The following is a 26,199-nucleotide window of genomic DNA, read 5'->3' as shown; positions in this document are numbered from 1 at the left end:
TATATGCCTAACATACAGTTAATTAGCGGTGCCAGATCTGCCAGATGTTTAATAATACATATATTTTGAATATATATATTTATCAATTCTGTGCTTAGTAACGATTAGTTTAAAATGTTCATCAGCCGCCAGGAAAAAAAACGTCGGTATACATCTATTCAACATGCTCAACTCTGTCATCGGATATCGATTATCGCCTATCGCTTATCGTTTATCGCCACAATCGCTATAATCGTTTACATTCTGCATTTCAGGGGGATTCTCTCTCTCTCTCTTTCATTCTCTCTATACGTGCTAATTCTCTTTGCTTCATACTCTTTTCCTATTTCATGCATTTCTCTTTAGTTACTTTGTTGTAGGTACCTTGCGTTTCGCTTTTAAGTGATTCCGAATCCGTATCCGTATCCCCTTCCTCTGCCGCTCCTCCCCTCTCCCCCTTACAACATATCCGCTATGGAGCCGTAGTGCTGCTCCTGGCAAATCGGACGACAGCACTCCTCCACGGCGTCGTACTTGTAGTGGCGCCGCCTCCGGTTCATCTGGCTCCTCTGGTAGTAACTTCTCCCTGGCTCCTCCTCTTCCTCCTCCTCCTCCTCCTCCTCCCCCTCCTCCTCGTCGTCCTCCTCCTCCTCCTGCTCATTCTGCTTACTGCCCATCTCTCCAGGATCGCAGATATCCAGTTCGAAGGGATTGAGACGATCCTGGGCGAGGGAGTAGCGTTTCTGGGGCGGCTGCAGTGATGATGTGGACGATGACGTTGACCCTGATGACGTCAGCTGCTGATGCTGATGGTGACGACGGCTACTGTAGTTGTTGTTATAGCTGCTGCCGCTGTTGGTTTGGTGGTAATAGTGGATGGCATGGCATGAGGCAGTCTTTGTATTGTATTCCTGGAAAGGAGAGCGAAACAATTTGTTAGATTTCACTATAAGACTGTTGTTTAGTTGCAGCATGTTGTATAATAGTTTTGGTTTCTTTCTTTTGCAATGTTCAAGCTATAAAATTAACCCTTTCAAATAATCGAATGCATAAAATAACGAAATTGTGTTTTTGTGCTGTTCAAATATAAAAGCCAGCTGCAGCGTTTGCCGAAATAAATATTCTGTACACTATATGAAATACTCTGAATCAAAATCATTGTGCTGTAAAATTAGTTTTCGCTTGTGTGGTACTTGATTTAAATAACTTTCGTATTTTGTTTTGTTATTTGCCATTGATGTGATGTTTCTCTATTTTTTTTTTTTTTTTGTATTTGAATGCTGTAAACTGTTGCTACATTTTGTGAATTTAATAGCATTTATTCAGCTGCACTTCGGTCTAGAAATCCAGTACGTATTGAAGCCCTAACCGATTGAACTGTGATGCCATACAGGGTTCAACAAGTTCGGCTTTTTGGTCAAGTCAAGTGAGGAGATTCCAGCAATTGACTTTTGGAAGCTTCTTCTTTTATCCACTTCCGGTGCCAGCACCATACTACGAGCATGGCATGTACTCACTTCCCCTTTTTGGTCGACTTTTCCTGAACCAACTGAATATTGTCTGCGCTAAAATTTGTTGCCACAATTTGTGCAACAAATTTTGTGCTTCAGCTTCGGCTTCAGCTTTTGCTGTTGCTTTTGCTGTTGCTTTTTGCTTTTGGCTTTTGGCGCACTGCCTCGACATCTGTGGCCAAGTGTGTGTGTAAATAACCAACATAATGGCAGAAAGGTCGCATTCTCATAAAGTTGCCGCTGACTTTCAGGGGTAACCAACCAGCACTCCTGTAGTTCCTGTACTGTTCCACCACTGTACTCCTTTGCCTCCTTTGCCTCCCTGCTTCCTGCGTCGTCCTTCCTGTGCCCCGCATATTATCAATAAATTGCATCTGACTGCCAAGCAGACAACAAAACGTTAGTCCTATCTGCAGACCCCATCCCCACTCCCAACTGCCACCCATTCACCCATCCACCCACCTGACTAACCCGTTATTAAGCGACAGCTTAAACACTGTGCAAATTCCCTGAAAATGCAACAAAACGAACAGGCAGCTCATATACAAACATATATTGTAATACATCACATTTTGTGCAGCACCGTTTTTAAAGGATTTGAAATATATTGTTGCATACCTTTGGACACCTTTTGTGAGAAACTCAGTGCGAAATTCAGCTGGCAAGCAACAGAGTCCCAATTTACTGCTTATCTGTTTAACCCCTTTAAGCCTTTTTAACCTTTTCTCGCAGTGTACACGTTATATGGGCTTGGGCCCTGTCACACCGCACCTTGTTCTAATTTATTTATTGTTGCATGCATGTGCCTTTATTGGGCATTGGGCGTCCTCCAAGTGGAGAAGGGGCTGGATCCCCCCCACCCCCTCCCCCCATTTAACCACAAAATATCGGAGGGGGGGAGGAGCAGTGGATCGGACTTTAACAATTATGTTTTGCCGGGTTGTTCGGCCAAAGTCAACAGTGGGCGCATAGGTCTGACAATTTGATGCACTTGTCGCTGGGCTGGCCATTTGGTGCCAAAGTTATTAAGCACTTTTTGGCAAGCCAAATGGGGGCCTCAAATGGGGGGCTCCAAAGGGAGTGGGGGTGGGTGTTTAAACCGTGCTGATCTGACCCAAAACTGGACTGAGTTTTAAAATCGGCTTTAGCAGGCAAATGTATTTTGAATAAGCCACCCATCCTATTCATACAGCACCCACTCTGCAGCTCCCCTTCACTTTCCATTTCCCTTTCCCATTCACCTGCTTGTTTCAAGTTTATTGATGTCGTCGTGCGTTTTCATGCCCCGCCAGAGGGTCAGGGGTCACATGGGCGGAAAGGGGTGGTACATGGGGTGCAGACTCGTCTGCAACGTGACAAAACCCATTATAGATGCGACCGCAAAGATAACACTCGCTTTTCGGTCCAGACTCGACTTCTGATGGATGCCCAAACACAAGTGTCAAGCCTTCGGTTTGGGCCATGGGTTTTCGCCTGGTTTTCCGGGTGCGGGAAAGGGTGTGCGACATGCCAGTGATGCTACTGCAAAAGGTACTGCTACTACTACTGGCATGTGATGTAACTAAAACCAATAGCAATATTCCAGTTTAAAGGTATATAGGTATATGTCTATATAAATTCCCAATAAATATTAAGTGACATGTAAGTTTTCTAACTAGTAAACTAAAGTCTCTGATTTTTAATTCTTAATTAAAGCTTCTTAATATCATCTGCATCACTAATGGAGCCATTAAAGTGAGCCAACGTCAGTAATGTTTGCATTGCCAGCAAAATTCATTAGAGCTTCCTAATTAACCGAGCAGAAAACAAACGTTGAGTTAATTTATGGTACCTTTTGCCAGCTGAAAACCTCTTCAAATAGGTACCAACATATCTGTGTGCCCATCACTTCCGGTTCACTGGTGAAAAGTGAGAAAAGTGAGGAAGAGCGGTGCTGCAAAGTTTCCATAAATTTCATTTTGTAACCATCAAAAAGTTAAGTCAACGATAAATTGAATGGCTGCATGATTGACTGAATGACTGAATGGGTGAATGAGAGAATGGAAGGCTGTGTTGTTTGGTGGTGCAAGTGGACAGTGGGTGGCTGGTGAGTGGTGCGTGTTGGGTTGGTGGGTGGTTGGGTGGTGCGGCTGTCAGTTGCTTGTCGGTCATTGTGTGGCTCGTTGCGTTTCGGCCAGACATCAAAATCCACAAGCGGCTGCAAAAAGTTGGGCAAAAAATATGAGAGTGCCAAAGAGATAAATGGAGTCAGGGATACAAACGCCTACAATTTGAGGTCGCAAAAAAATCGCACAGCACAGGGTGTAAAAAAATGAGCTGCGACTGAATATTTGTGGCAAAATACTGAAAAACATCCACAAAACACATTGCATTTTCAAACAGCTTTTTTTGCGCGTTGGTTAAAGGTTTTGCTATTAATTACATTTAAAATATATATATCAAATATATATGCTTAACATATTGTTAAATGCCATTGGGTAATATTTTTTGTTTGTAAGTACAATGTTTGATTCATTATCTAAAATGCATCAACATAAATGTCGACTATAAATTTCCAGACATAAACGGACAATTAAATGAAATTATGCAGTGGTTTCAGACGCAACGACCAAAGAAAAAAACGTAATTAAATTAACTATTCAAATTGAAATGGAACAGGCAGAGAAATAGACCACAACTATTATATCGACCACAGCTGTCTCGCTGCATGGGGTGTGTGTGCGTAAAAAAGCGTCAATATAAATATACAGCAGGCGACAACAACAATGCCGAAGAGCCAAAAAGTCAAAAGCCGTCAAAAGGCATCATTGAGCCGAGGGGGGCGTGGCAGGGGGCGGAGGCGAGTGGTAAGAGCAAACACCTCCACATGAAGCGTTCCTCTGTTCTGGCACCCCCGCCCCCTTTGGCCAAAGGCGTGGCACCGACATGTGACATATGCCCCCGCCTCCCCTGAAAACGTCATGGCAACACCCCATCCCCCCCCCCCCCTCCTGGTGGCCAGGTGAAAAGGGGTGATGAGGGAGGGCAGAGGAAGCACCTGCCCAGCCGACAATAGTGCGGAAATATTAAATCTGCGCGTCAGGCGAAACGAGTGAAGGCACGAGAAGAAAACGATTTTGGGCAAGTGAAAATATTGCTGGTAACAAAAGGGGTTCGTCTCGCACACAAAGGGGCGGCGAATAACAGGGTGAAAGGGCGTGTCAGTGACTTTATATAAATTGCAATAAACACGAATTGCCTCGCAAGCGCAAGCAGGAAGGCAAACTTAAAACTGATTATGTATTGATGGCTCTTCTGATGGCTGTGATGGCTGTGATGTCTGGCGTGCGCAGATATTCAAAAGGACACCATCTGTCGCCCTGTTAATGCATCCTTTTGGGTGCGCGGGGGGAAATATGAACTTGATTGGGCCAATCTTTGCATGTGATCAAGTGGGGTTTGGTCAAAATGTGTGCTAAATGCTTGGTAAAAAATTAAATACAGAAATTAGAAACGAAATAAAGTTGAGTACTCCAGTGGCACTTACACGTCCTAAGCTCTAATTATATCGAGTATAATATATATAGCAAGCTAGCTATTATATTGTGTAAAACTTTTAAGCAGGCTGCAGCACGTTTAAACTTTATTAATCCCATTAAATGAGGACACCTTGTGGTGGGTCAGTTGCCCCTCCTTCACCTCCCCCCCTTCTTCGTGCAACGAAGGCAAAGTGCAGAAAGTGTTGCCTACTTTTTGGGGCCGCGCACTTAAAGTCGCTGCCCGTCGCGCCGTCGACGTTGTTGTGTTGGGAAATTTCTGACAGGTCATAAATTGGCGCAGCGGGCGGTCTTGCCACACCCCCTTTTGCTCCTTCCGAACGCTTACGTTTCGGGGGGCGGGGGGTGGTGGGCGCCACTGGAATGCCTTTGCCAAGCCCAAACGCACACACAAACACAGACATGCACACAGCAATCCAGCCATCGCGAGATATATGTATAGTGTGATGACCAAATGTCGCCGTTGTTTGTTCGCTGCTCTCCGGCAAACAAAACCAGACCAAACGAAACAAAACGAAACGAAACAAAACGAAACGAAACGAAACGAAACGAAAGAAAAACGCATTCCCCACAACAGCTCGTTCTGTGCACAAATACAAATACAAACGCAAATGCAAATGCAAATGCAAATACAAATACCAATACCAATACAAATAAAGGTGTGAAGCGACACGGCGCAGCAACAATGGCCATAATAATGGCAAGGACAACGAAAAACCAAGTGCCATTCCGCCGCCCGCACTCATTTGCATTCATACATATGTACATATATACATACATACAGCGTGTGTATTTTTTACAGTTAATGAAGCGACCAAGGACCGAAGACCAAAGTACGAAAAAAACAAACACAACAACAGCAAAAGCAAACAAGGAATGCCAACTGCACTCAAAAAAAATATAGCGAACGTCTTGGAATATCTTTGGGAAATGCACTAACTTGGGCAACTTAGATATAGAAAACCTATGACATGTTTAATACATGTAAAAACTTTTAAAATTAAGTTTAAACAAGTTAAAGAAAACAACAATATTTCAGTTTGATCATTAGTATAATAATATAATTAGTATAATAATACTTTCATTAAGCTTGTAGAAATATTGTAGTTTCCAAATGTTATGCAATTTAGAATGTAGAAATATTGTAGTTTCCAAATGTTATGCAATTTATCTGTAGTTTCTTAGGTAAATATATATATTTAATTATTTTTTTTTGATCAGTGCACTTTTGGCAGAGCAGAAGCAACGCTTTGGCACCTTTGGTTCCCCAATTTTCCCACCTCGCACTTCGTTTGCAGCGTTTGTTTATTAGCCAACGCCGTGCAATAATAACAACAACAGCAGCAACAACAACAGCAGCAACAGCAACATGGTCAAAATGGCCGCCGCCGCCGCGCTTAATTGTGCGGCCAGCGACCGGAAACGGAAACTGATTGTGCGGTCTGGCGGGAACTGGACCTCTCCTGCGCCCTCGTCGTTACCTTTAGCCCATTGATTTGCAGCAAATCTCATTCACATTAACGCGGGCGCGATTTGCCAGCGTTTTTAGTCGCGCTGGCGGCTTTCCAATCAACGCATTTGACATTTTACCAGCCATTGCCATTTCCATTCCCCCCCGTTTTTCCCACCGCTTTTCCAGCACCCACCACCACACATTGATTAAGCAAAGGAAAAACGGGAATGGTGTTTTTTGTTTTTTTGGTTTTTAGGGGCCTACGTCAATCGGTTTGTTTGTTTGCCAAAAAATTGACTTTGAGATTCTATTTCTGTGTGGTGCACTGCCTGGTTGTATTTTTGGAATTTTTTTTGTTTGGTTTTTTTCTGTGAGCGTTCTGGTCCTGATTGATGGGCTAAGATAAAGCTATGGGTTGGCTATGGGTTTGGAGGTTTTGGTTGGAGGATCTGTCGTTTGCATTTAGCAGTGTGCTCGCTACTACTCTTCATCTTGGCCAAAAAGGAGCTGCAAACGCTGCGGAATAAAGGACAACGAGTCGCGTTCAATTGAAGCTGCGCCCTGTGTTCCTGCCCATCCCGATTTGCCCATCTTGCCACCCTTTTGCCGTAATTGATGTGTCTGCGTTGCGTTTTGTTTTCCGTTTTCACTTACAAGTCCTGCCATTTCTTTTTTATTTTCCTTCTTTGTTTTCTTTTTGCAAGCTGATCTGCAAAATCCCGGCAAGTTGTACATCTCCATTATAACTTTCATGGCACGATGGCCGTGAATAAAGGAGGAGAATTAACAGAAGCAACAGAATATCTGAAGACCATAAAGATTATTCCACGGCGGTCCATTAGGCTACTTTTTCATATAGTACATGCTGATAAAAGCTGAACAAGCTGATGGAAAACGTGGCCATTTAAATCGGATTTAAAGATTGTTATGAGCTAAAAAGTGTACATTCCACAACTAGAAAGGGAAAAATGGAAGTAATTAACGATTACTTTTTCAGGCCCTTATCAACTTTAAATCAATTGAAGCCATGAGCACCATGTGCCGATTGCCACATATTGAATAATAGTTCGGTAATCCACATCAATTACGAGCAGTGCGACTTATTTCACCCTTCAATGGCAACTCACACACAGAATAAACCTTTTGACTACTGCGTCTCATTTGGCAGGCGAATTGATTGCGCAACAAATGTTCATGTTCTCCATCATCGCAGCCGAGTTCATCTCATCTGGCATTATCAATTGCTCTTCACGCACGTTTGCCCGTTGTTAATGTTAATGCAGTCATCAGCTTAAGGCCGCCAAACAATCGGCCCAAAATAGTGGATCTCTGCTATTCACATTCACCCAGTTCCCTGATTTTGATTCCGTATCCGAATCCCCGGGATTCAAGTCCAAAGGTTCAACCCCCTTGATATGAAACGCACGCACCACAACAACACCAGCTGTGGGCGCAGCGAACCTCAAGTCGATAATTTAATGGTCTCTGCCATTTAATCTGCATTGAATTTATTATCTTGGAAAAAATTAATCTTGATATGTGGCCGGCTTATGGCGGCGACGACGACAACGACGACGAACTCCCGCTCTCTCCATTTCCTCGAACAGTGCGACTGACGAAAATAGCTAAAAAGCCGCGACAAGCACGCGCCACTCCCCCTTTTTTGCGCCCCTTGCGCCCCCGTAACACCGCCGCCTCGAATATCTCATAAAAATTTGCAATTGTGCGGGTGGAGTGTCTCTAAATCTTTAAAGAATTATTTACTACAGTTCTCGTCTTAGACGGCGAGTGGTGGGTGATTTTGGTTAGACAACCCCCGAAAACCAAGGAGTACTCCTCAGACTCTTTGTGTGTGCACTGAAGAAAATTGCGTTCACTTCAGAATATGAATTTTGTTTCCTAAGCCCCAGAAATTCGTACTCTTCCAAAAGTACAAAATGACTAGGATCGCCATGCCTAGCACTTATAAGTACAACAGCTCATCTCCAAGTAGTTGCTGTTTCTCCCAGTGCACTTGTACACGAGTGAGTATGAAAGGGAACGCAGGCGGACAATGTCACCACCAGCTACCGTTGAGCCACCCCCAAAATTCGTTGTGTGTTATTGCTCTACGCCTGGCATTGTGCTCCTTGTCCGCCGTTACGCCATCACCCCTGTCCGTCCGTTTGTCCGTCCGTCTGTCCGTATGTCCGTATGTCCGTGTGTCCTTCTGTGCCCGCCCGTCCATCCGCCCATCCGCCCATCCGCCCGTATCCGCAGCCATACCCCTGGACCTGGACCTGATCCGCTGGCTTGGCGCCTTGCCAATGAAAGGAGCAGACGACCGACCGAGAGAACCAGACCAAACGGGTCCTTGTCCTTGCAAATTTATTGAGCTACCCACGCGACTTTGGCGCCAGCGGGTTAAGGTTTTCCTTCGCCATTCTTCCACTCAGCTACACTCGCAGAAATACTGCGCATCGGATTTAGGGATATGTGATTCGGTTAAATGAGACGCACACAAAAGCCGTAAATGTCGAAGGGGTATTAAGAGCAAAGCGCAATTTACATTAAAATGAAAACACTGTATTGGGTAGAAACATTGAATAAATGGCCATTGTTTGTGGTTAGAAACTATCGATTTAATTTGCACCTGCTTTCTTCCCAATATTAAAAATTTGTTGCCATATGCATACACTGTACCGTCTGTGTTAGCCTACATAGTTTTAATTACTTTTGAATGGGTTTTTGCCACCGAGAATTGCATTTAAATTGACCGAATAATTGCATTTGTTCAGATGCCAGAGCAAATAACGTGCCATTTTGTTTATAAATAATAAAACTAACTGCCAACAATTAGGGCTGTCCAACTGAATGAATTTGTTCGATTTGAAATATACTTGTACATTTGTGCTCCCTTTTATCTATTTGAAGTTTCAGCTTTCTTTTTCGGTGTTCTCAATGTAGTATAAGAATAAGGCATGATGGCTTTTCGTACTTCGGGGCAAGTTTAACAATTTCAATGTGAGCGTCAGCGTCTCGGGGCCTTCATCATTCAATTTTTAATCAGTCGGGCGCAATCTAGCCGGAGAAAAGTCAACCAGGCACCAGTAACCAGACCAGTACAGGACACAGGATTCAGGATTCAGGAACCAGGCTTCATTCAACCAAACTTCTGACAAATTCCAAATTTCCAGCTTGGCCTCCGGCGGGCGGAGTGATGACCCCTGACCCCTGTACCCTGTTTAAATAGAAATGTTGTTCATTTGAGTACTTTGTGTGCGGCTTGGCTTTTATTATGGCTAAGTGAATGTTTATGCCCGATTTCCCCAGCACATGTGCCATTCTGGCCCCAATCCTTCCTTTGCCTCCTTTCCCTCCTTTGGCTCCTTTGGCTCATTCCTTTTCATCCTTATCTCCATTGTCCGGCATTGGAATCCCCAAATCGTCGTCGTTCTTGGCGAGATCTATTTTCATATTTGCCCAGAGCTGAAAAGCAGACGTTTTTCCCCATTTTCCCATTTCGATGTGGCTCTGATTTCATTTCAAGTTCCTTTTCCTCGTTTTTCACGTTTTCCTCGTTTTCCCCTTTTTGCGCTCCTTTCCCCTTTTTGCTTTATTAGCCGGCGCAAGTTTAAAATGTTTTATTATTGTTGGCTACATTTAAACGATTCTCGGTGCAAAGGGAAATGGGAAATGGGCGATGGCTTTGGGGCGGCAAAGGGTTACACAGCTCCCATCCCCAACCAAAAAAAATCATAATAAAAGGGGGGAAATGGAAAGCAACTGACTGACTGACTGTCAAATCGAGTGTGCACAAATCGTTTCCAGATAGACTTGCCCAAGGACTAGTTTTGGGTCACATGTATGAGAAAAGTCCCCCAAAAAAAAAAAAATAAAGTGAAACGAAAACGAAGGGGGATTGCGTTGGGGCATCATCAGAGGGTTAGGGTCAAGGGTTAAATTCTAATACAGATGATGATGATGAGATGTCTGGGCTTGTAGCCAAACTTGTGTCTGGAGCACCCAGAAAATGCTCACAAAAACCGAATGTCCTCTACAAAGTCGTCTTGAATAAATGAATAGGATGAATCAACTGCAATGAGTGGGTGGACATATTCACTTACTATTACTCATCATTACAAGTGCTTTGAAACGAAAAGTAATAGGAAAAGCTTAAGCAAATATTTAAGAAAAATTCAGAAACCTTAAACTATATGTAAAAATACCGAAAACATGGGAATGTGCATATATTTCTTGGCTTTGATAACCCCAATTCAAGGTGAATGCTAGGTTCCGCATGAATGGTCGAGAACTAAATGAATGAGATTTTGAATGAATGGGAATGCTCGCATTCTTGGCCGATTTCATAAATGACTCCGGAAATTCTCCGCATAAATGTTCTGTATAAGCAGCGATTGAATAAGGAGTGCAGGAGTGCTTTATACACATATAGTAGCTCATATGGCATATATATTGCCGGGTCCTCATGATCCACACACTCGCACTCGGTCACTTATTCATGGATCGGCAATGGACCATTCACACACACACTCGTTCGCTGCCTATCATGCTTCCATTCATCCAAACGGCATTGAATGCAGCCGAGTGCCTGGAGTTTCCCTTTTCAGCGCTTTCCCAACCAACCAGCCAACCAACCACCCAACGCCCAGTTTTCCCTCCACACTCTCCCATGTGTTTGGCTTTCTCCCGTTGCGTTTATTTCACATGCTACTTAACACCCGAGGCAAATTAGTTGCGCCTCGGCGCAGTTTCGAATATAAATCAACACGCGGACAACCAACAGCAACAGCGAAACAACAACATCGCACAGTCAAGGAAATGGCTGCACAACTAATGGAATCGATGCATTTGCTACCCTGCAATAAGTTCTTGTGACTACAGTAAACACTTGATTATGCTAACATAAATATATACCTCAGTTCATAGTTGCACCAACGGTCGATTGGCTTTGTCTGTGTAAATAGAGTGATCGACTATTGTATACCTTGTTAGAGCATCTTTAGTGTATCTCCACATTATTTGCTAACCATCAGAGCGTCAATAATACCCAGTAAAAATAGTTTTGCCTTCGGAGCCATTTCCGAGTTTTCGCAACAGATTTTTTATGGCAGCCGCCGAAATGCGAGAAGCGCAGAAAGAGCGGAAGGAACGCGGAAAGCGTGCACCCTGCGGCTGCCACACATGTGCGACCCTGCCCCCGAGGGCTGAAGTGTGTTGCCCTCCCACTACCCACTCCCCACACTCCACTTTCCACCCCCCCCAACCGCCGACCCTCGACGCACTCACATTGCATCCCCTTGCAAAACCCTGTCGAATTGCATAGAGCATAAAGCATCCTGGCACTCAGAGAAAAAGTGGTATATTAACAAACTAATTTAACAGAAATACTAAATCAAATAAAAAATAAATTTATAATGTAATAATTAGTATACTAATGTATTAGCTATCTTGAAAATAAAATTTACTTTATAATAACATAGCATTTGGAGCTCAATAAACTTTTCAGAAATATTACAACTGTTTTTCCCATTTCCAAGACAATGTTCCGTTTTTGGAGTCGACTTCTGTGTTTCGAGTGAATCGCTGGCTTGTACGCACAATTGTGCAAATTGACAGATTTATAACAAAATGCAATGAATAATGGTATTATTCACACAGCGCGTAATGGGGAAAGTGAGTGGAGTGAGCGGATTAAAGAGGGTGTTAGAGATGGTATGGGATATGGTGTGGCATGGGTGCATCTTTAGGTCTGCGGACATTTCAACAGGCGCCTTAATGTTCGGCACTCCACTTCCCCCGCCGAACATCCATTATTTCCCTTTGCTAACCATCCTCATCGGGGTATTCGGGGTAATCCCCGTGACCAGTATAAAAATGGGGGCATATGTGGCCCCGGAATATCCGCAGCGCTTCCCACAACCAATCCAGAAAAAAAAAAGAGAAGAAAAAGTATTGGTGAGCGATGCGGATTAGCCCAGTTTCAGTTATAAATGAATTTTTCGTATTTTTCGGTCCGAGCAAGATACAAAAAAGTATATATATGTACATATGTGTGTGTGTATATTGGGGGAGGAAATCTATGAAGTTCAATCAGTTTTAATTGATTCATTTCGGCGGCGAAGGGATGAAAACATTTTGCCCGCTTCTCGCAGATAATGATGATGTCGGGCCGCTCAGTTAATAAATTTATTATCTTGGGAATGCGGATAGTCCTCTACATCCCCCCCATCTTCCCCCCTCCACCATCTAGATATATGTATATATGTACCTATATCTCGCGCGGATCTGCTTCCTCTACAGCGGAAGTATCTCGTTGATTGTGAAATGGAGCTATAAGCTATGGCCATGGCCGTGGCTGGAAAACGGGGCCGCAAATTTATTATGATTAAAGTTGAAAAGTTGAAATTGATGCCCAAAAGCAGTCGGGATATGAGAGCGATTGCTCCGAGTGGAGAATGTGGGATTGGGTATGTGGGATTGGGGATTGGGCATTGGGCATTTGGGATTGAGTGGAGGGGGTGGGAATATGGTGATGGCGACGGCGATAATCATGGCAGATGATCTTAAATGACAAAATGGCCATAAAAAGTAATCAACTATTGAAAGGGGTTAACACAATCGCAATCACGGCGATGTGGACAAAAAAAAAATGGACGTTCTGGCGATGTTATTTTGTGAGGGAAGTGAATGACTCTTGATTGATAAAAAAACACTTGATGATTTGAGCGTTTTTAACTCTTCAACTATTAAAAATGGCAAGCGAGAAATAAACTATATAAAGTTTAGATATAAAGGTTAGTTGATAAGGTAGGAAACTCTATAGAGATATCCAAAAGTATGTTTCTACACTGTTATTGCTTTTTAATTTTCATTTAGTCTAACAACTTAGAGTTGCACTCACCATAACAATAGTCCATTTCTTGCAAATGTGACGCAGCGCCTTTTTGTAGCATCACGGTTTCATGGTCCAGAAGTTCTTCTTGGGTTTCGCGCCCGTGGACAGCGCCACGTTGCTGCTGCTGCTCATGCTGCCGCCGCCCATGCCTCCGCCCACGGCCACGCCCACACCGGGTCCAACGCCCACGGCGGAGGCCATCGATCTGCCCGAAGCGCGTTGCTGGTCCGCGGAACAGCGGCGTGGATAGTTGAAGGGCGACAATGAGCCGGCGCCCACGACGCCGGATCCCTCATGCATGGGCGTCATCATGCCGCCACCGCCACCGCCACCGCCGCCCACAGTCAAGGTCATGCCAATGCCCTGATCCTCGCCACAGCTGGCCATGCTGCTCTTGGATGTGGATGTGGCCGAGGCCGTGGAGGATCGGCAGCTGCGCAGGTTATGCGGCAAGGTGTTGTTGTTCAGGCTGTGGTGGTGCAGCGCCTGCTGCTGCTGCTGCAGCTGGTGGTGGTGGTTGTGATGGTGGTGCAGCGGTCCGGTGGGCGTGGCGGACTTGTAGTACCGCAGACTCTCATTGTAGCTGGCACCGCTGCTGCTGCCGCTGCCACTAAAGCCGGAATCGAGGTCCCCCTCATCGAACTCCGGATTGATGCAGCTACTGTGGCCATGATCCTTCAGCTCCATGCTGTTCAGCGTGCTCGATAGATTCTCCAGGCTGGCGTGCGAGGCGGAGCTGGAGTTCGAGGTGCCCCCAGCACCAGCCGCACCGCCCAGTAGGCCGCCGCGTCGTGGTCTTTGGGCCGTCTTCGAGGGTCCTGCCACCACGCTGGACACCACCGAGCCACCCACTGCACCGGCGGACATCGAGGTGCTGGGCTCATCGGCGCCCATGGCGTGACTGGGACTGACGTCTGGCGGTGTGGGCGGCATTATTAGGGCCTCCAGCGAGAGATTGAGCTCGTCGAGCACCCTAAAGTGGTTGTGCTGCACCCGTCGCTGCTCCTCCTTCACATTGCCCGCACTGGAGCCACTGGCAATCCGATTGTCGGACAGCACCTTGCGAATCTTCTGATCGCTGACCTCCTCGTACAGATTCTCGGTGGTGCCGTAGCGTGTGGTGTACGTGTGGCGATCTCGCTCCTCGGCGCTCGGCGAACTGGAGGTGGACTGCCCGCCATGGTTGGTGCTGCTCTTCGAGCGGAAGCTCTTGGCCAGCAGGGCGCGTATCGAGTTGCGCGGCGGGCTCTTCGACTGCACCTGGTGGGCGTGACCCTGGCCGGGACCAGCTCCTTGGGCGGCAGGCACGTTGGTGTGACACTTGGCCGCCCCCGGTTCGTAGTAGGCATACGAATAGACATGATTGAATGGCGCCGCCGCTGCTGCGGATCCCGAGCCGACGCCACCACCAGATCCCGATGCGGAGGCTGAGCCACCGCCCACAGCTCCACCGCCGCCGTTGAAGGCCACGTGCAGTGAGGGATTGGAGGCGCCACCGCCATGCGAGGCTGTGGCACTGCTGCCACTGGGCGTCATCACGCCGGCTGCAAATCCATAGTCCAGCGATGAAGTGGACGACGAGGACTGTGTGTTCGGCGTGGGCTCGAAGCGTTCCATGGTGGCAGCGATGTTCTTGCGTGACCACTTAACCTGGTTGAGGAGGGATTCAAATATGGATTAGTGCCATGAAAGCAACCCTTGTTGTCGCCCCTGAAAACCTACCTGCTGCTCCACATCCATCTTGTGATTGCTTCGCCGGCTGTGACCCCTTCTTCGGCGCTCCGTGAACGCCTCGCCGTGACTGCTGCCCAAGAGCAACTGGTCGCCGATCCCGAGGCCGTTCTGCGAGGAGGCGGACGAGGAGGAGGGCGCCGCCGGCATGCAGAACTCGATGCTGTCCATGTCGTCGGGGAAGATCAGATGCGAGCCCACATGTCCGTGGCCGCCGCCGCTGCTGCTGCTGCTGCTGTTGTTGTGCGAATGCGAGTGCGGATGCCCCAAGGTGGCCGCCGCATGTCCATGATTGTGACCCATTCCCATGCCCACACCCATGCCGTGGTTGTGGCCCATGCTGCCGTGGTTGAGGGTCATCTGACTGGGATGCTGATGGGTTGAGGCCACCACCCGCTGGCCGTGACGCATGGACATGGACCCACCGCTGGCTATGGAGCCACCACTCACCACACCGGGCGGGGCACTGTGCACCGCCACCGATGTCGTCTGGTGCGGATGCTGGTGCGGATGTGGGTGCGGATAGTCGCTGGCAAACTGCGGCGATCCGCAGCGATTCTGGAACTTGGCAGCGGTCGCTGCACTGCCTCCTCCTCCACTGCCGCTGGCCGGATACATTGTGAATGCGATATCAAAGTCGATCGGAGTTTCGCTCTGCTCAGCTTTCAGCGCGAGCTGTTCGGTGAGAAATTCGGCGTATTTAGCAACAGCAACAGGAGTCGGGCATCATCTGTGGAAATACGGAAAGCCATTAATCAGCGTGCAAATGGAGGAATGAGGAATGAGCAATGGTCAAGGGTGCCAAGGAGCATTTGGGTAGAAAATGGGAGACGGCGTGGAGATGCGGAGGCGAAGATGCAGAGATGCATGACTGACATGCCATGCCAAAATCCCACAAATAAAAGCTGGAATTATGAGCACCGCACAGCTCCAAGACCAGCACCCTCATCCGCATCCGCATTCGCATCCGCATCCGCACCCGCAGTCGATTCCAATTTATTTATGCGCAAACATTGTTGCCACACTAAGTGGCGGCCAAGATGCACTGCGAGAAGTGACCAGGTAGTGCCACAAAGAACATCTAACAAAAATGCACACAGCTTTGCCATTTAAATAAGTCATTTTACTCGTAATTCGTAATTCGTAATTCCAGTTTATATATTTTCTTGGAGTGTTTGAAAGGCACGCATGTAAAACATTTGGCGCTGGCATGCGTTTCGGTTCCACATCCAGATCCCAATGTGTTCAACTCCAACCCCACCACCGCCCATCCCCTTGCCCCACTAAACTGTGGCCCTTTCTCCACGAAATGCCATAAAACAGCATTAAAGCTATTAACAGCCAAAGGAGAAATGAGCCAGCCGGCAAGAAAAAGGCCAAGAAGTACTAGGGAAAAGGGGGAAAAAAAAAAGCAGCTAGTGACGAGAGCCACCCTTAGCCCCCACTCCCCGCTCTTCTTCTTATCCCTACCCCCTTTTTTTTGGGGGGGTGGGAAGGGGGGAAACATAAATCAATCAGAGTGGGCAGGCCGCCCTTTATGAGTGCCCCAGCGTGTGTCCAAGATAATCCTAGAAACAGACTGACAAAAGCGGAACGTATATATATAAAAATATATATATATATATACAAATATATATATTATATATATAGGAGTATAAGAGGAGTACATATGAGCACTTGCCAGCTCAAGGCCAAGTTTTTGGGCGAAGGCAGGGCTATTAACGGGCAGAAAATAATAAAACCATATCAAATATCGACTTAAGATGCCATGGCTATGCTCGTATGTGCGTTTGTTTGTTTGCCGATGTTATTAAGACGTCCAAGTCCTTATTTACCATACAGCCAGATATTATTAGCCTCGAGGCTATAAAAACCAGAAAAACAAGTCATAAAAATCAATCTCGCATTGGAAACAATATTTTTGAAATCTATATTTATCGACGTGCACCTCAAATGAGCAAATGTGGCAAATCGTTGTGCTCTGTACTGAAAAAGAAAATACAATTTAAATAAGCTAAAAACATTTTATTTGCATTGTTTTGTTGCGAATGCAAAAATACCTGACTTGTAACTAAAACTAATTATTATCTTGCCGCTGGGCAAATGTGCAGGCTATTTTACCATTCACACCGCCCCTTTTTTCGCCCCTCTGGCCCATCGTTTTGCGGCCCACCAAGTGGGCGTGGCAGCAGCGTATAAAAAGCCAAATGAATTTCCCTTCCTCTTGGCTGGATTTTTATTCGTGCTTTTCACTTTTGGCCCTCACTCTGATTGATATATCAAATTGATAGCCATCCGCTGCTATATATGCTCAAATGCTCTTGTTGCTGTTGCTGTTTCACTGCTTCACTGTTTCACTCTGCGAATACCCAATTTTCATTGCCCCGTAGATATTTCTATTCCAACCCCCACGCCACCCCCCTCCGGAAAAACACTGTCCCCCGGAAAAGTCTAACGCTATCTCGCTTCTATGCCCATCCCTTTTCCACTTAACAAAGCTCGGAAATGTTTGTGCCTGCGTATTTGTCTATTTTGTTTTCACCTTTTTGTGCGATGTTTGTTTGGCTTGGAGATGAGCGCGTGACGAAGCACGCCACCAAAATTGCACTCAAAAAACATGTTTTAACAACCAGAAACATGTATTTCTTAATTTTGTAATATATTAATTTACGTATAAATGAAGTTTAAATACTGAAACATCATCTTATTCTTGATAAGATTTTAATAATCTATTTTAAAAACTTCACAGCGATCGTCACGAGCTCATCTTTAGCTAAATTTTCTTTGATTTTTCCACTGTTTTTTTCTTTCGTTCCTTTTGCGTTGGCTATTTTCCGTTTTCAGCTTCCTTTTTTGTTTTGGCCGTTTGCATTTCACATGCAAATTCTAACGAGTTGTTTGTGGTCTTGTCGAGGCGTTGCCAACAAAAGTAACAACAATTGCGACGCAAAAAACCATGATAACACGGCAACAACAATGGCAACCATATGCCGTTTATTTGCTGCATTTTTGCAACATTTTGATTTGCCTGATTGAGTTGGTTTGAGATAAAGGATGGTTTCCAATAAAAAAAAGAGCGAAACGAAAAACAGAAATTAAAAGCATAGTTCCAAATGGAAACAACGTCGTCCAGCATCGCATATTGATGTGCATTTTTCAATTAAGATTTTGGCCAGGAAATACCCACACATATCTGTATCTGCATCTGCGCTGCAATATGTTCTTAAAAAATGTATAAAAATCATAATGAAATGCATTATTAATGCGGTGTAATAGACGCTGGCTTTTAACATTTTATTTAACTGTAGCTCTTGAAGCGAATTAAATGGTTTCTCCCCTTGATAAAATAGAAGGAAAACAGATATCTTTATGGATCGATCTGGGTAGTGAAAACAATTCTTCCTCTTCGTGGAAGGCGAGCAACCACTTGCCTAATGCAATTTTCGAATGCAAAAGCCATAAAAATATCTATTTTAATCGAACACTTTGTAGAACTCTTTTTGCAGCAGCTATTTTCTACTTCTTTTTTTTTTTTTTTTTTTTTAATTTTTTCTATTTTTTTTAGCCAGGTGAAAGGGGGCGGCAAAAGCAATTTAAAGTCTGCTGAATCTTGGGTTCATCCTCTTCCTGTTCGCTCTGCAAAAGGCAGCAGCTGCGGACCAGGGCCAGAATGTATCTTATGGATACTACTCCTGCATCCCCATCCCCATCCCCTTACCCTTCTCATCCATCCATTTTTGCTCTCTGCATTTGAATGCCTCAGCTGCCTGCTGGCAATTCGATTTCATGCAGCAATTTAATTTGCTTCACTCTGGCCACGGAGCATCGGAGCATCGATTTGAAAAGCAAAAGTAACTCAAGTTGTCCGTACCTTGGCGCAACTCCCCCACTTGCCACGCCCCCTCCTCCATGGGGGAGTATGGGTGTATAGCGCACCTGGGGCGCAGAAAGGGCAACAGGTACCAAACAGGGCGGGGCTCATTAGGAGGCGATCGAGTTTTGGGAAGAACTCACGAGTAGTCGGCAGTCGGCAGTTGGTTGGTTTGTCATTAACACATTTTGTGCATGTTGTGCATCATTAGAGCAGCAGACGAGACGAGATGAGGATGAGATGAGGATGAGGATGAGGTTGATGTGCGGTGGTGAATGGTTGCCAGTGTCGATGGAAGAACCAATACACTGCCACAGATACCAACTGGTAAACGATAACAAATTGTAAGACACTTTAGGGAACAAAAAGATTGTTTTAAAACTCCTTGACAGATTGAGATTACTTCTTTCCTTCCTATAAAGCACATATGTATAGTTTTCCCTACTAGCAATGTGTTACGTTTAATACACAACATTTCTTGCAGTGCAGCCATCTCACATGTTTCGTTATTTCAACAATGCTCCTGACACGTGGCGTCTGCAGTTGGGCCACACACCGAACACACCCATTTCGCTTGCCCTTCGCTCCGCCAACTGAAAATTATTCATTGATGTCAATGCCAAAGAGGAGATTTTCTCTGCCACTTCCCCCTGTTGCACCACACTCTCACTGGCCCTGTGTGTGTGTGTGTGTGTGTGTGTGTGTGTTGTTGCCTTGAGCTCGACTCGACTCGGCAGCTGTTGCTCCTGCTTTTCAGCTCCTGCCTTTGCTGCTTGGCATGCATATGAAAATTGGCCAATTTGGCGCAGCGTTTGGCTTCACTTTGTAGTTGTTGTTGCTCCTGTTGTTGCTGCTGCTGCCACATGTGTGCGTGTGCCCCACCGCCCCACCACCCCAATCCAACACCCCATTCCACACACAGCGCCTGTATCATTATGCACAGAGGAAATTAACATACTAACATGCTGGATTCCACTGAATCAGCAGTTGAAATAGATTTCATAGTATCTTTTTTACTTCCCATTTCATAAACTTATTGGCAGTAGCTTTATATAATATGCACATATTATAGACTAACATATTTGAATGTATTAAATATCCTTCGACTGAGTTTTGTTTTTTTTCGGCTGTGTGCAATTGGCAGCCGCTCGCCATTTGGCCTTTTGTTTCCTTTTTGGTGGCGTCCTCCACGTAATGACTTTAATTAACATACACATATACTTTTCAGGCACAAGAAAAAGGGGGCGTGGCTGGCCAACAGGGGCGAGGGGCATCACTCAAGTGGAAGCTTTTTTGGCCGAGAGCAGCAGCATCGCCAACAGCAGCAGCAGGAAAAACACCCAAAATGTGGGCCACAACTTGGTGGCCAATGGCAGCTGCAACAACAAACTCATGAGCAGCAACACCAGCACCAACAACAACAAAAACAACCACACGTTCCACAGCTTCAGCAGCACCAACAGCAACAACAGCAACAACAACAAACGCTTAATGAAAGGGAAATGCATTCGGCCATTTGTTTTTCTTTCCCTTCAAGTGGGACTCGACTATACAGCACAATATTTGACCAAATGAGTATGAAATTTAATGAATATCATGAAAGTAACGGGGTGTTGTAATGAACCATATTCCATACCTTTGGTTCAGCAAATTAAGTGACCTCAATCCATTGAAACGAAGGATTAAGAGTTGATTTTAAAGACCAAAGTTTGATTTTTTATTACTCCACTAAAGGCAACTTTTATTGTTCAAATTGTTGCTTTTCTCAAATTGTTTTATGTTGGTGACCCAAACACACACACACACACACACACACACATTGTGCAGGAAAGTTGAACCTCAGTGATGTTACAAGAGGTCATTCGGGTTCAGAAGGAAAACCTCCGTTCAACACCCGATAATCGCCTCGATATTTCTTTCGCCCATATCCCCCAGCCCATTTGGGCCACCTGTAATTCATACAACTCATCGAATATTTGATTTCCGGGCTCCTTCATCAACTCGAGTCCCCAGTGCCCACTTGCACCATGAACTCTGGCCCACAACTTCACTGAGTTTCCCTTCCGCTTTTTCCATGCCCCTTACCCTTACCCCAGCCCACCCATTTTCCACCCACTCAGGCAAATCTAACCAAATGCCAACACAAATTTTGTTTGCCTTTTGTATTAGGTTGACAAAAATCAACAGCCAAGCGGGAAAACAGGAGCCGAAAGATGAGCAGGAAAATGCTGGGAGTCGGAAAAGTCGGGTGCTGTAGGGGATGGCAGATTGTTGAAGAGATTTATGTTGGCACTACGCCCACAGTAGAACGAGATATGGCCAAGATATTGGGCGGGAGAAGGGGGGGAAGAGAGAGGGGGGTGGCTGAGCTGTTTGTCTTTCGCAAATGTTGGGCAATATTTTGCGGTAAAAGGTGAATTTATTAGCACTAGAAAGAGGAGAGGGTTCACTTACAGTTTGCCAACCAAAAACCCCACTACTACTCCTTGTACATAGCAAATTTTAATCTCACTAGAAGTGATACCTTTTTCCCCCTCTTGAAAAAATAACAACTTGCAGGCTACAATAAGTAGTTCAAGGAAAACTATTTTTTAAAAGCTGCAACAGACCCTATTAGTAATTTTAAAAGCAAGTAACAGAAATCATAACAATTCAGCACATTTCCCTGTGATAAAATGTGCCTTCTATAGCAATTTCAAAACACATTTTCCCGGCCCAAAAGATCTTGACAAATCATAAACAAAATGCTCGTCGGACGGCGGCCAGCTGCAGTTACGTTTTGTATCTTTTCGGAAAAGCCCTAGAGCAGAAGAAAAGCAAACCTCTTGCCCACACAATCACAATAAAAAGCAACATATGAGATGCATATCGAAAATATTGAGCTGAAGATGCTGATGAAGAGACAGTTAAGCACACGCACACACTGCGAGAAAAATCGTGGATGGGGGGGCTTATTATTTGGGGGACCGACCACAAGATACGCATCTTTCGGATTGTCGCTCTTCGCATTTCCCCTCTTTAAGCCGATTTCTGGGTTGTCTTTTTCTGTTGTGTGTGTCCGTTGCGACATAAAACACAATAAGAGTGAAATAAGAAATAGCTGGCTGATGACACAGACAGCGGCGTTGGTGGGGGGGAAAGTCAAAGAAACTTTCATGTCAGCGCTATCAGTTTCGAAATTCCAATAAGTTTAGCATCGACGCAGAGCTGAGTGGTTATATTGGATACAGAATTTGCCCAAAAAACATAGGGGCACCGGCTCCACTTGCCAATCCACTTACCGAAATTTTTGAAGAAATTTTCCAGTAACGCTTGTTGTTCGGCAAACTTCTGGAATCTGTAAATACAAACACGAAACGAGAAAATATTAGTACAGAGTTGTGATTTAATTAGTATGCGGATACTTTTCAAGTGGACTTCACTGGTCAGTCATACCCCAAACACAAGAAAACAAAAATAGTAGCTCCATCAATGATGGAAATGCTCCAGGAATCAGTCGAAGTTGCGACCAACAGCAGCAGCAGCAGCATTGTACATCAAATGTGACTTACAATGTCCGAGCAAATGAAATTTTCTCCTGGTTTTCCTTTTAGCTTTAGCATTTTCATCATTTCAAAGTCAAATGTTGGATAAATAAAACAGTTTTCTGTAGTTTTTCCCCTCTCTTTTTTTCAATTTTTGTGTGTGTGTGTGCTTGGCTGCTATTCTATTCTCTTTTTTTTTGTTATTTTTGTAGCTTTTCTCAGAATTCATAATTGAATGTTTCTCTCAACTTTGTGGGGATGATATAGGATTTGCAATTGAATTAAATTCTGATGCCGTTTGTCCATGGAACTTTGGCTCGGCTTCTCCCGATTGGCCTCGGATTTCTGGGATTCTCGTCTCCTGATTGAGATTTCTAGCAGTACTCGTGTAGGCAAGGATAATTGTGGCCAGTTGGAGGCTGAATGAGTTTTCCACTTTTGTATTGCTGTTTTTATCAACGTTTATTGTGGATTAAGTCATCTCTTTTTTGGTAGCAGGAATTTCTAAGATGACCTTACTACTTCTATGTACCGAAATACTAAAAGAGCGTAAATTCCTGACTTCCTAATCCGGTTTGGATGACACCATATGTCTATATTTTATGCCTGGAGTTCTGTCCTTTAAGCTCACCTTCAATATGTTTTCAAATGCCCAATACATTTCTACCACTTCTATGTATGTATCCAAGTCCTCTTTACCTTTGGCTATTCATGATGTAATATCTTTTTTACCGGGAAACCCCAAACAACTACATCAACCAAATTGCTTTCACTGCAACCCCGCAAAATGCTCAGTAATAAAAAAAATTTCCTTAAGCCGACTCAACGAAATATATATGAAAAAAAAAAAATGGGAAAAAATTGGGGAAATACAGAAACTCAAATGGGGAGCGGTTGGTCACAAACGTCCGACTTTTTCTAGTCCTTCAGTCAAACCCCACAAATGTCACTGCAAAATGTTTTAATTGAGCCAAGAATGAAAACGAAGAAGTAAAAAAAATGAAAAAAAGAGGAAAAAGAGGAAAAAAAAGTGAAAGCATTTTGCACAATACAAATAAAATGGAATTTCAAACCGCAAGCAAACGTGCGTTATTCATTTTTGAATTTATAACACAATTGGGAGGAATGCGAATGAATGTCGCCGGGAAAATGGGGAATGGAAAATGGAGAGTGGGAAATGGAGAGTGGGGAATGGGGAATGGGGTGAAGCAGTGAAGGAGTGAAAATGCGCAGCAAGAATAACTGCTTGCCTTTTGCCATTTTATTTTCCCTTTTCGGTTTCAGTTGCTACCGTTTCTGTTATTCCCTGGTTTTGTAGTATGTTTTTCTTTTTTTTTTTTGTTTTTTTTGTACTTTTTATTCCTCCCGAGCACATAAAAATAGGAATAAATAAGGATGTGTTGAGGTTGGGGCACGGGGAAAAGTCAAAGGAAATCGTGTCGCGGCAAATGTGACAGGCGGCCACCGTTGCCGCACCACATCACCCATTCACCCGCACTTTTCCGACCCTCCTTCAGAATTTTCCACACACAAATGACTTGAGTTCGCGGTAAATTGACAAAAATGTAAAAAGAAAGCAGGCAGAAGGAATAAGCTCCTAAGAAGTTGAGTGTAACCTCTGCAAATGATGATAATGATCATCGTGACGATGCCGCCTCTGGTAAAGATGATGAGCGGCGGCATGTTGCCAGTTGAGTTTTCCGGCTCTCACATCTTTTGTACATTTTAAAGTCACCTACCTTTCAGTCAAAGCTTTTCCGAAAGCCATTTTTTCTACTTTTCAAGAGGCACTAAGCTATTTTACTGCAAGGCTTAAAGAATTCAATTTGAAAAGTAAGCAAAGCAAAAACAAAAACATAAATAAATAGTTGTTTTATATCATTTTGATATTACAATCGAAGTACATCATAATAAGGGATATAAAATTATACCAAATAATAATAAGTTTACTTCAGCTAATATAAAAAAGGTTCTCCAAACAATAAGCTAATTATTTAAAACCCCAATTTGCGAAGACATTGAACAAAAGATTCCCCGATTTGCTCTGGTATTCCTTCGGCATTTTCCTGCAACCCCCAATCAATGGCCAATTGTTAATCAATGATCTGTGCACCAAATTAATCGTCAAAGAAACCGCCACCGAACTGAAGTCCTATATGCAAAGGTCTCAGTCTCATTCGATTCTCCTTTTTTTTTCTACTTTTGGGTTCGGATGTCGGAAGACCCGCAGCTGAGAATCGAGAGCAACCCTTTCCCTCAGCTGTTCTGTGTTCATGAGTCATGTTCTTTGGTTGGAAGGGGTTTCTGTTTGCCCACAGATAAACAAACTTGCAGCCAAGCCAAGGCATTTCGCATTTCGATATGAAACAAACAGCTAAGGTTGAGGTAATAGCAATGCCGAAATTATATGCAGCTGGTAAATATGAAATTATGCAAAAAACAGCACAGAACTCATATGAACGCCACAAGCTGAGACCCTTTTGGGTCACCTCCTATTGGTTCTATTATCTTGTGAGTCAACGTATTTAGGGAAGAACTCGCCTACATACTCCCTCCCCCTCTCCGCTGTTTCCACTACAATCAACCAAGACGACCTTGTAGGGGAAAAATAAAATGGGAAGGCAAAAAAAAGAAGAAAAAATTATTGAACACACACTCGGCCCCCGTATGAGTGTGCAAATATGTGTGAAATTTATTTGCCACAGCCCGCGCCGTCCCAGGGGTTTAAGGTTGGGTTTCTGTGTTCCGCCCGTATCCGTGGTAAGTATATCACCGACAACCCTTTCACCAGCCACGTCCCAGGGGTTACTGCGAAACCCCCTTTCGAAAAACCCCTTTCCGTTTGCTTGTTTAAAAATCACTTGATTGCACAAATGCTCATTGAGCTAATTTTATTTCGTGTACGGGGAGGAATAAAAAACCAGAAGGCGATGGCAATGGCGATGGCAATGGCGATTGCAAAAGGCAACTTGAGCCACGCTTACATTTTATGGGATTCCGATTTCCATATGCCCAGCAAAGGGAGCGGGTGTAGGACAAAAAAAATTGTAAGAAACAAGGTGAAGCCGTACTGCCTGAAAAAGTCCCAACTTAACTAAATTATTAGCCGGCCACCTCAGCGCAGCAATGTGGAAAAATGTGTTATGTCCTTAAAACAAAAGCAAAAAGGACACGGACATGGACACGGACAGTGACAGGGAAAGGGAAGGGGAAGGGGAAGGGGAAGGGGAAGGGGAAGGGGAAGGGGAAGGGGAAGGGGAAGGGGAAAGGGAAAGTGAACAGGATGGGGGCAAGGCACAGTGAGTTGATCAAATTACCAGACAAACCCGAATGCTCCTCCGACTTTGATGCACTTGAGCCGTGTCAGAAGTAGTCACAAAGTAAGCAGCAGCAGTACTCGGTACTGTCCCTTTTTCGCCGGCTTTGTTGTTGACCTTTCCCGGGTTGCTGGCTTTAATTAATTACACGAAATGAGTTTTTCTGCGGCCGGAGCACCGGGGTTGGCCAAATTACATGGCGGAATGGTAAATGGTGAATGGTGAATGGTGGCTGCTGAAGGGACAAGAACCGTGTAATGGAAGCCCGAAGATGGTTCTCAAGGCACACCGTGGGTACATGTCTTCAGGTGAGCCTCGGTCTGGACACAATTTGTAATTGCTCCATTTTAACAAGTACACTTTTCACTTAAGGTAAATT

At 44.7% G+C, this 26,199-nt stretch overlaps 1 protein-coding gene across 1 annotated transcript in view; it reads right to left on the bottom strand.

Moving 5' to 3' along the window:
• Positions 1–749: 749 nt before the first annotated feature.
• LOC6525865 (hornerin) overlaps positions 750–26,199 on the bottom strand; it is an 87,086-nt gene continuing 61,636 nt past the window's right edge. The window contains exons 4-7 of the mRNA XM_039370151.1: positions 22,261–22,316; positions 15,100–15,838; positions 13,384–15,027; positions 750–890 (exon numbers count right to left, since the gene is read on the bottom strand). Coding sequence (XP_039226085.1) covers positions 13,435–15,027; positions 15,100–15,726 — 2,220 coding nt within the window. The 5' untranslated portion in view covers positions 15,727–15,838; positions 22,261–22,316 and the 3' untranslated portion in view covers positions 750–890; positions 13,384–13,434. The remainder of the gene's footprint in view (positions 891–13,383; positions 15,028–15,099; positions 15,839–22,260; positions 22,317–26,199) is intronic.

Source organism: Drosophila yakuba, chromosome X, assembly GCF_016746365.2.
Source record: "Drosophila yakuba strain Tai18E2 chromosome X, Prin_Dyak_Tai18E2_2.1, whole genome shotgun sequence".
NCBI lineage: Eukaryota > Metazoa > Arthropoda > Insecta > Diptera > Drosophilidae > Drosophila > Drosophila yakuba.
The sequence above is the reverse complement of the archived record's forward strand: the minus strand, read 5'-3'. Positions and strand labels throughout refer to the sequence as shown.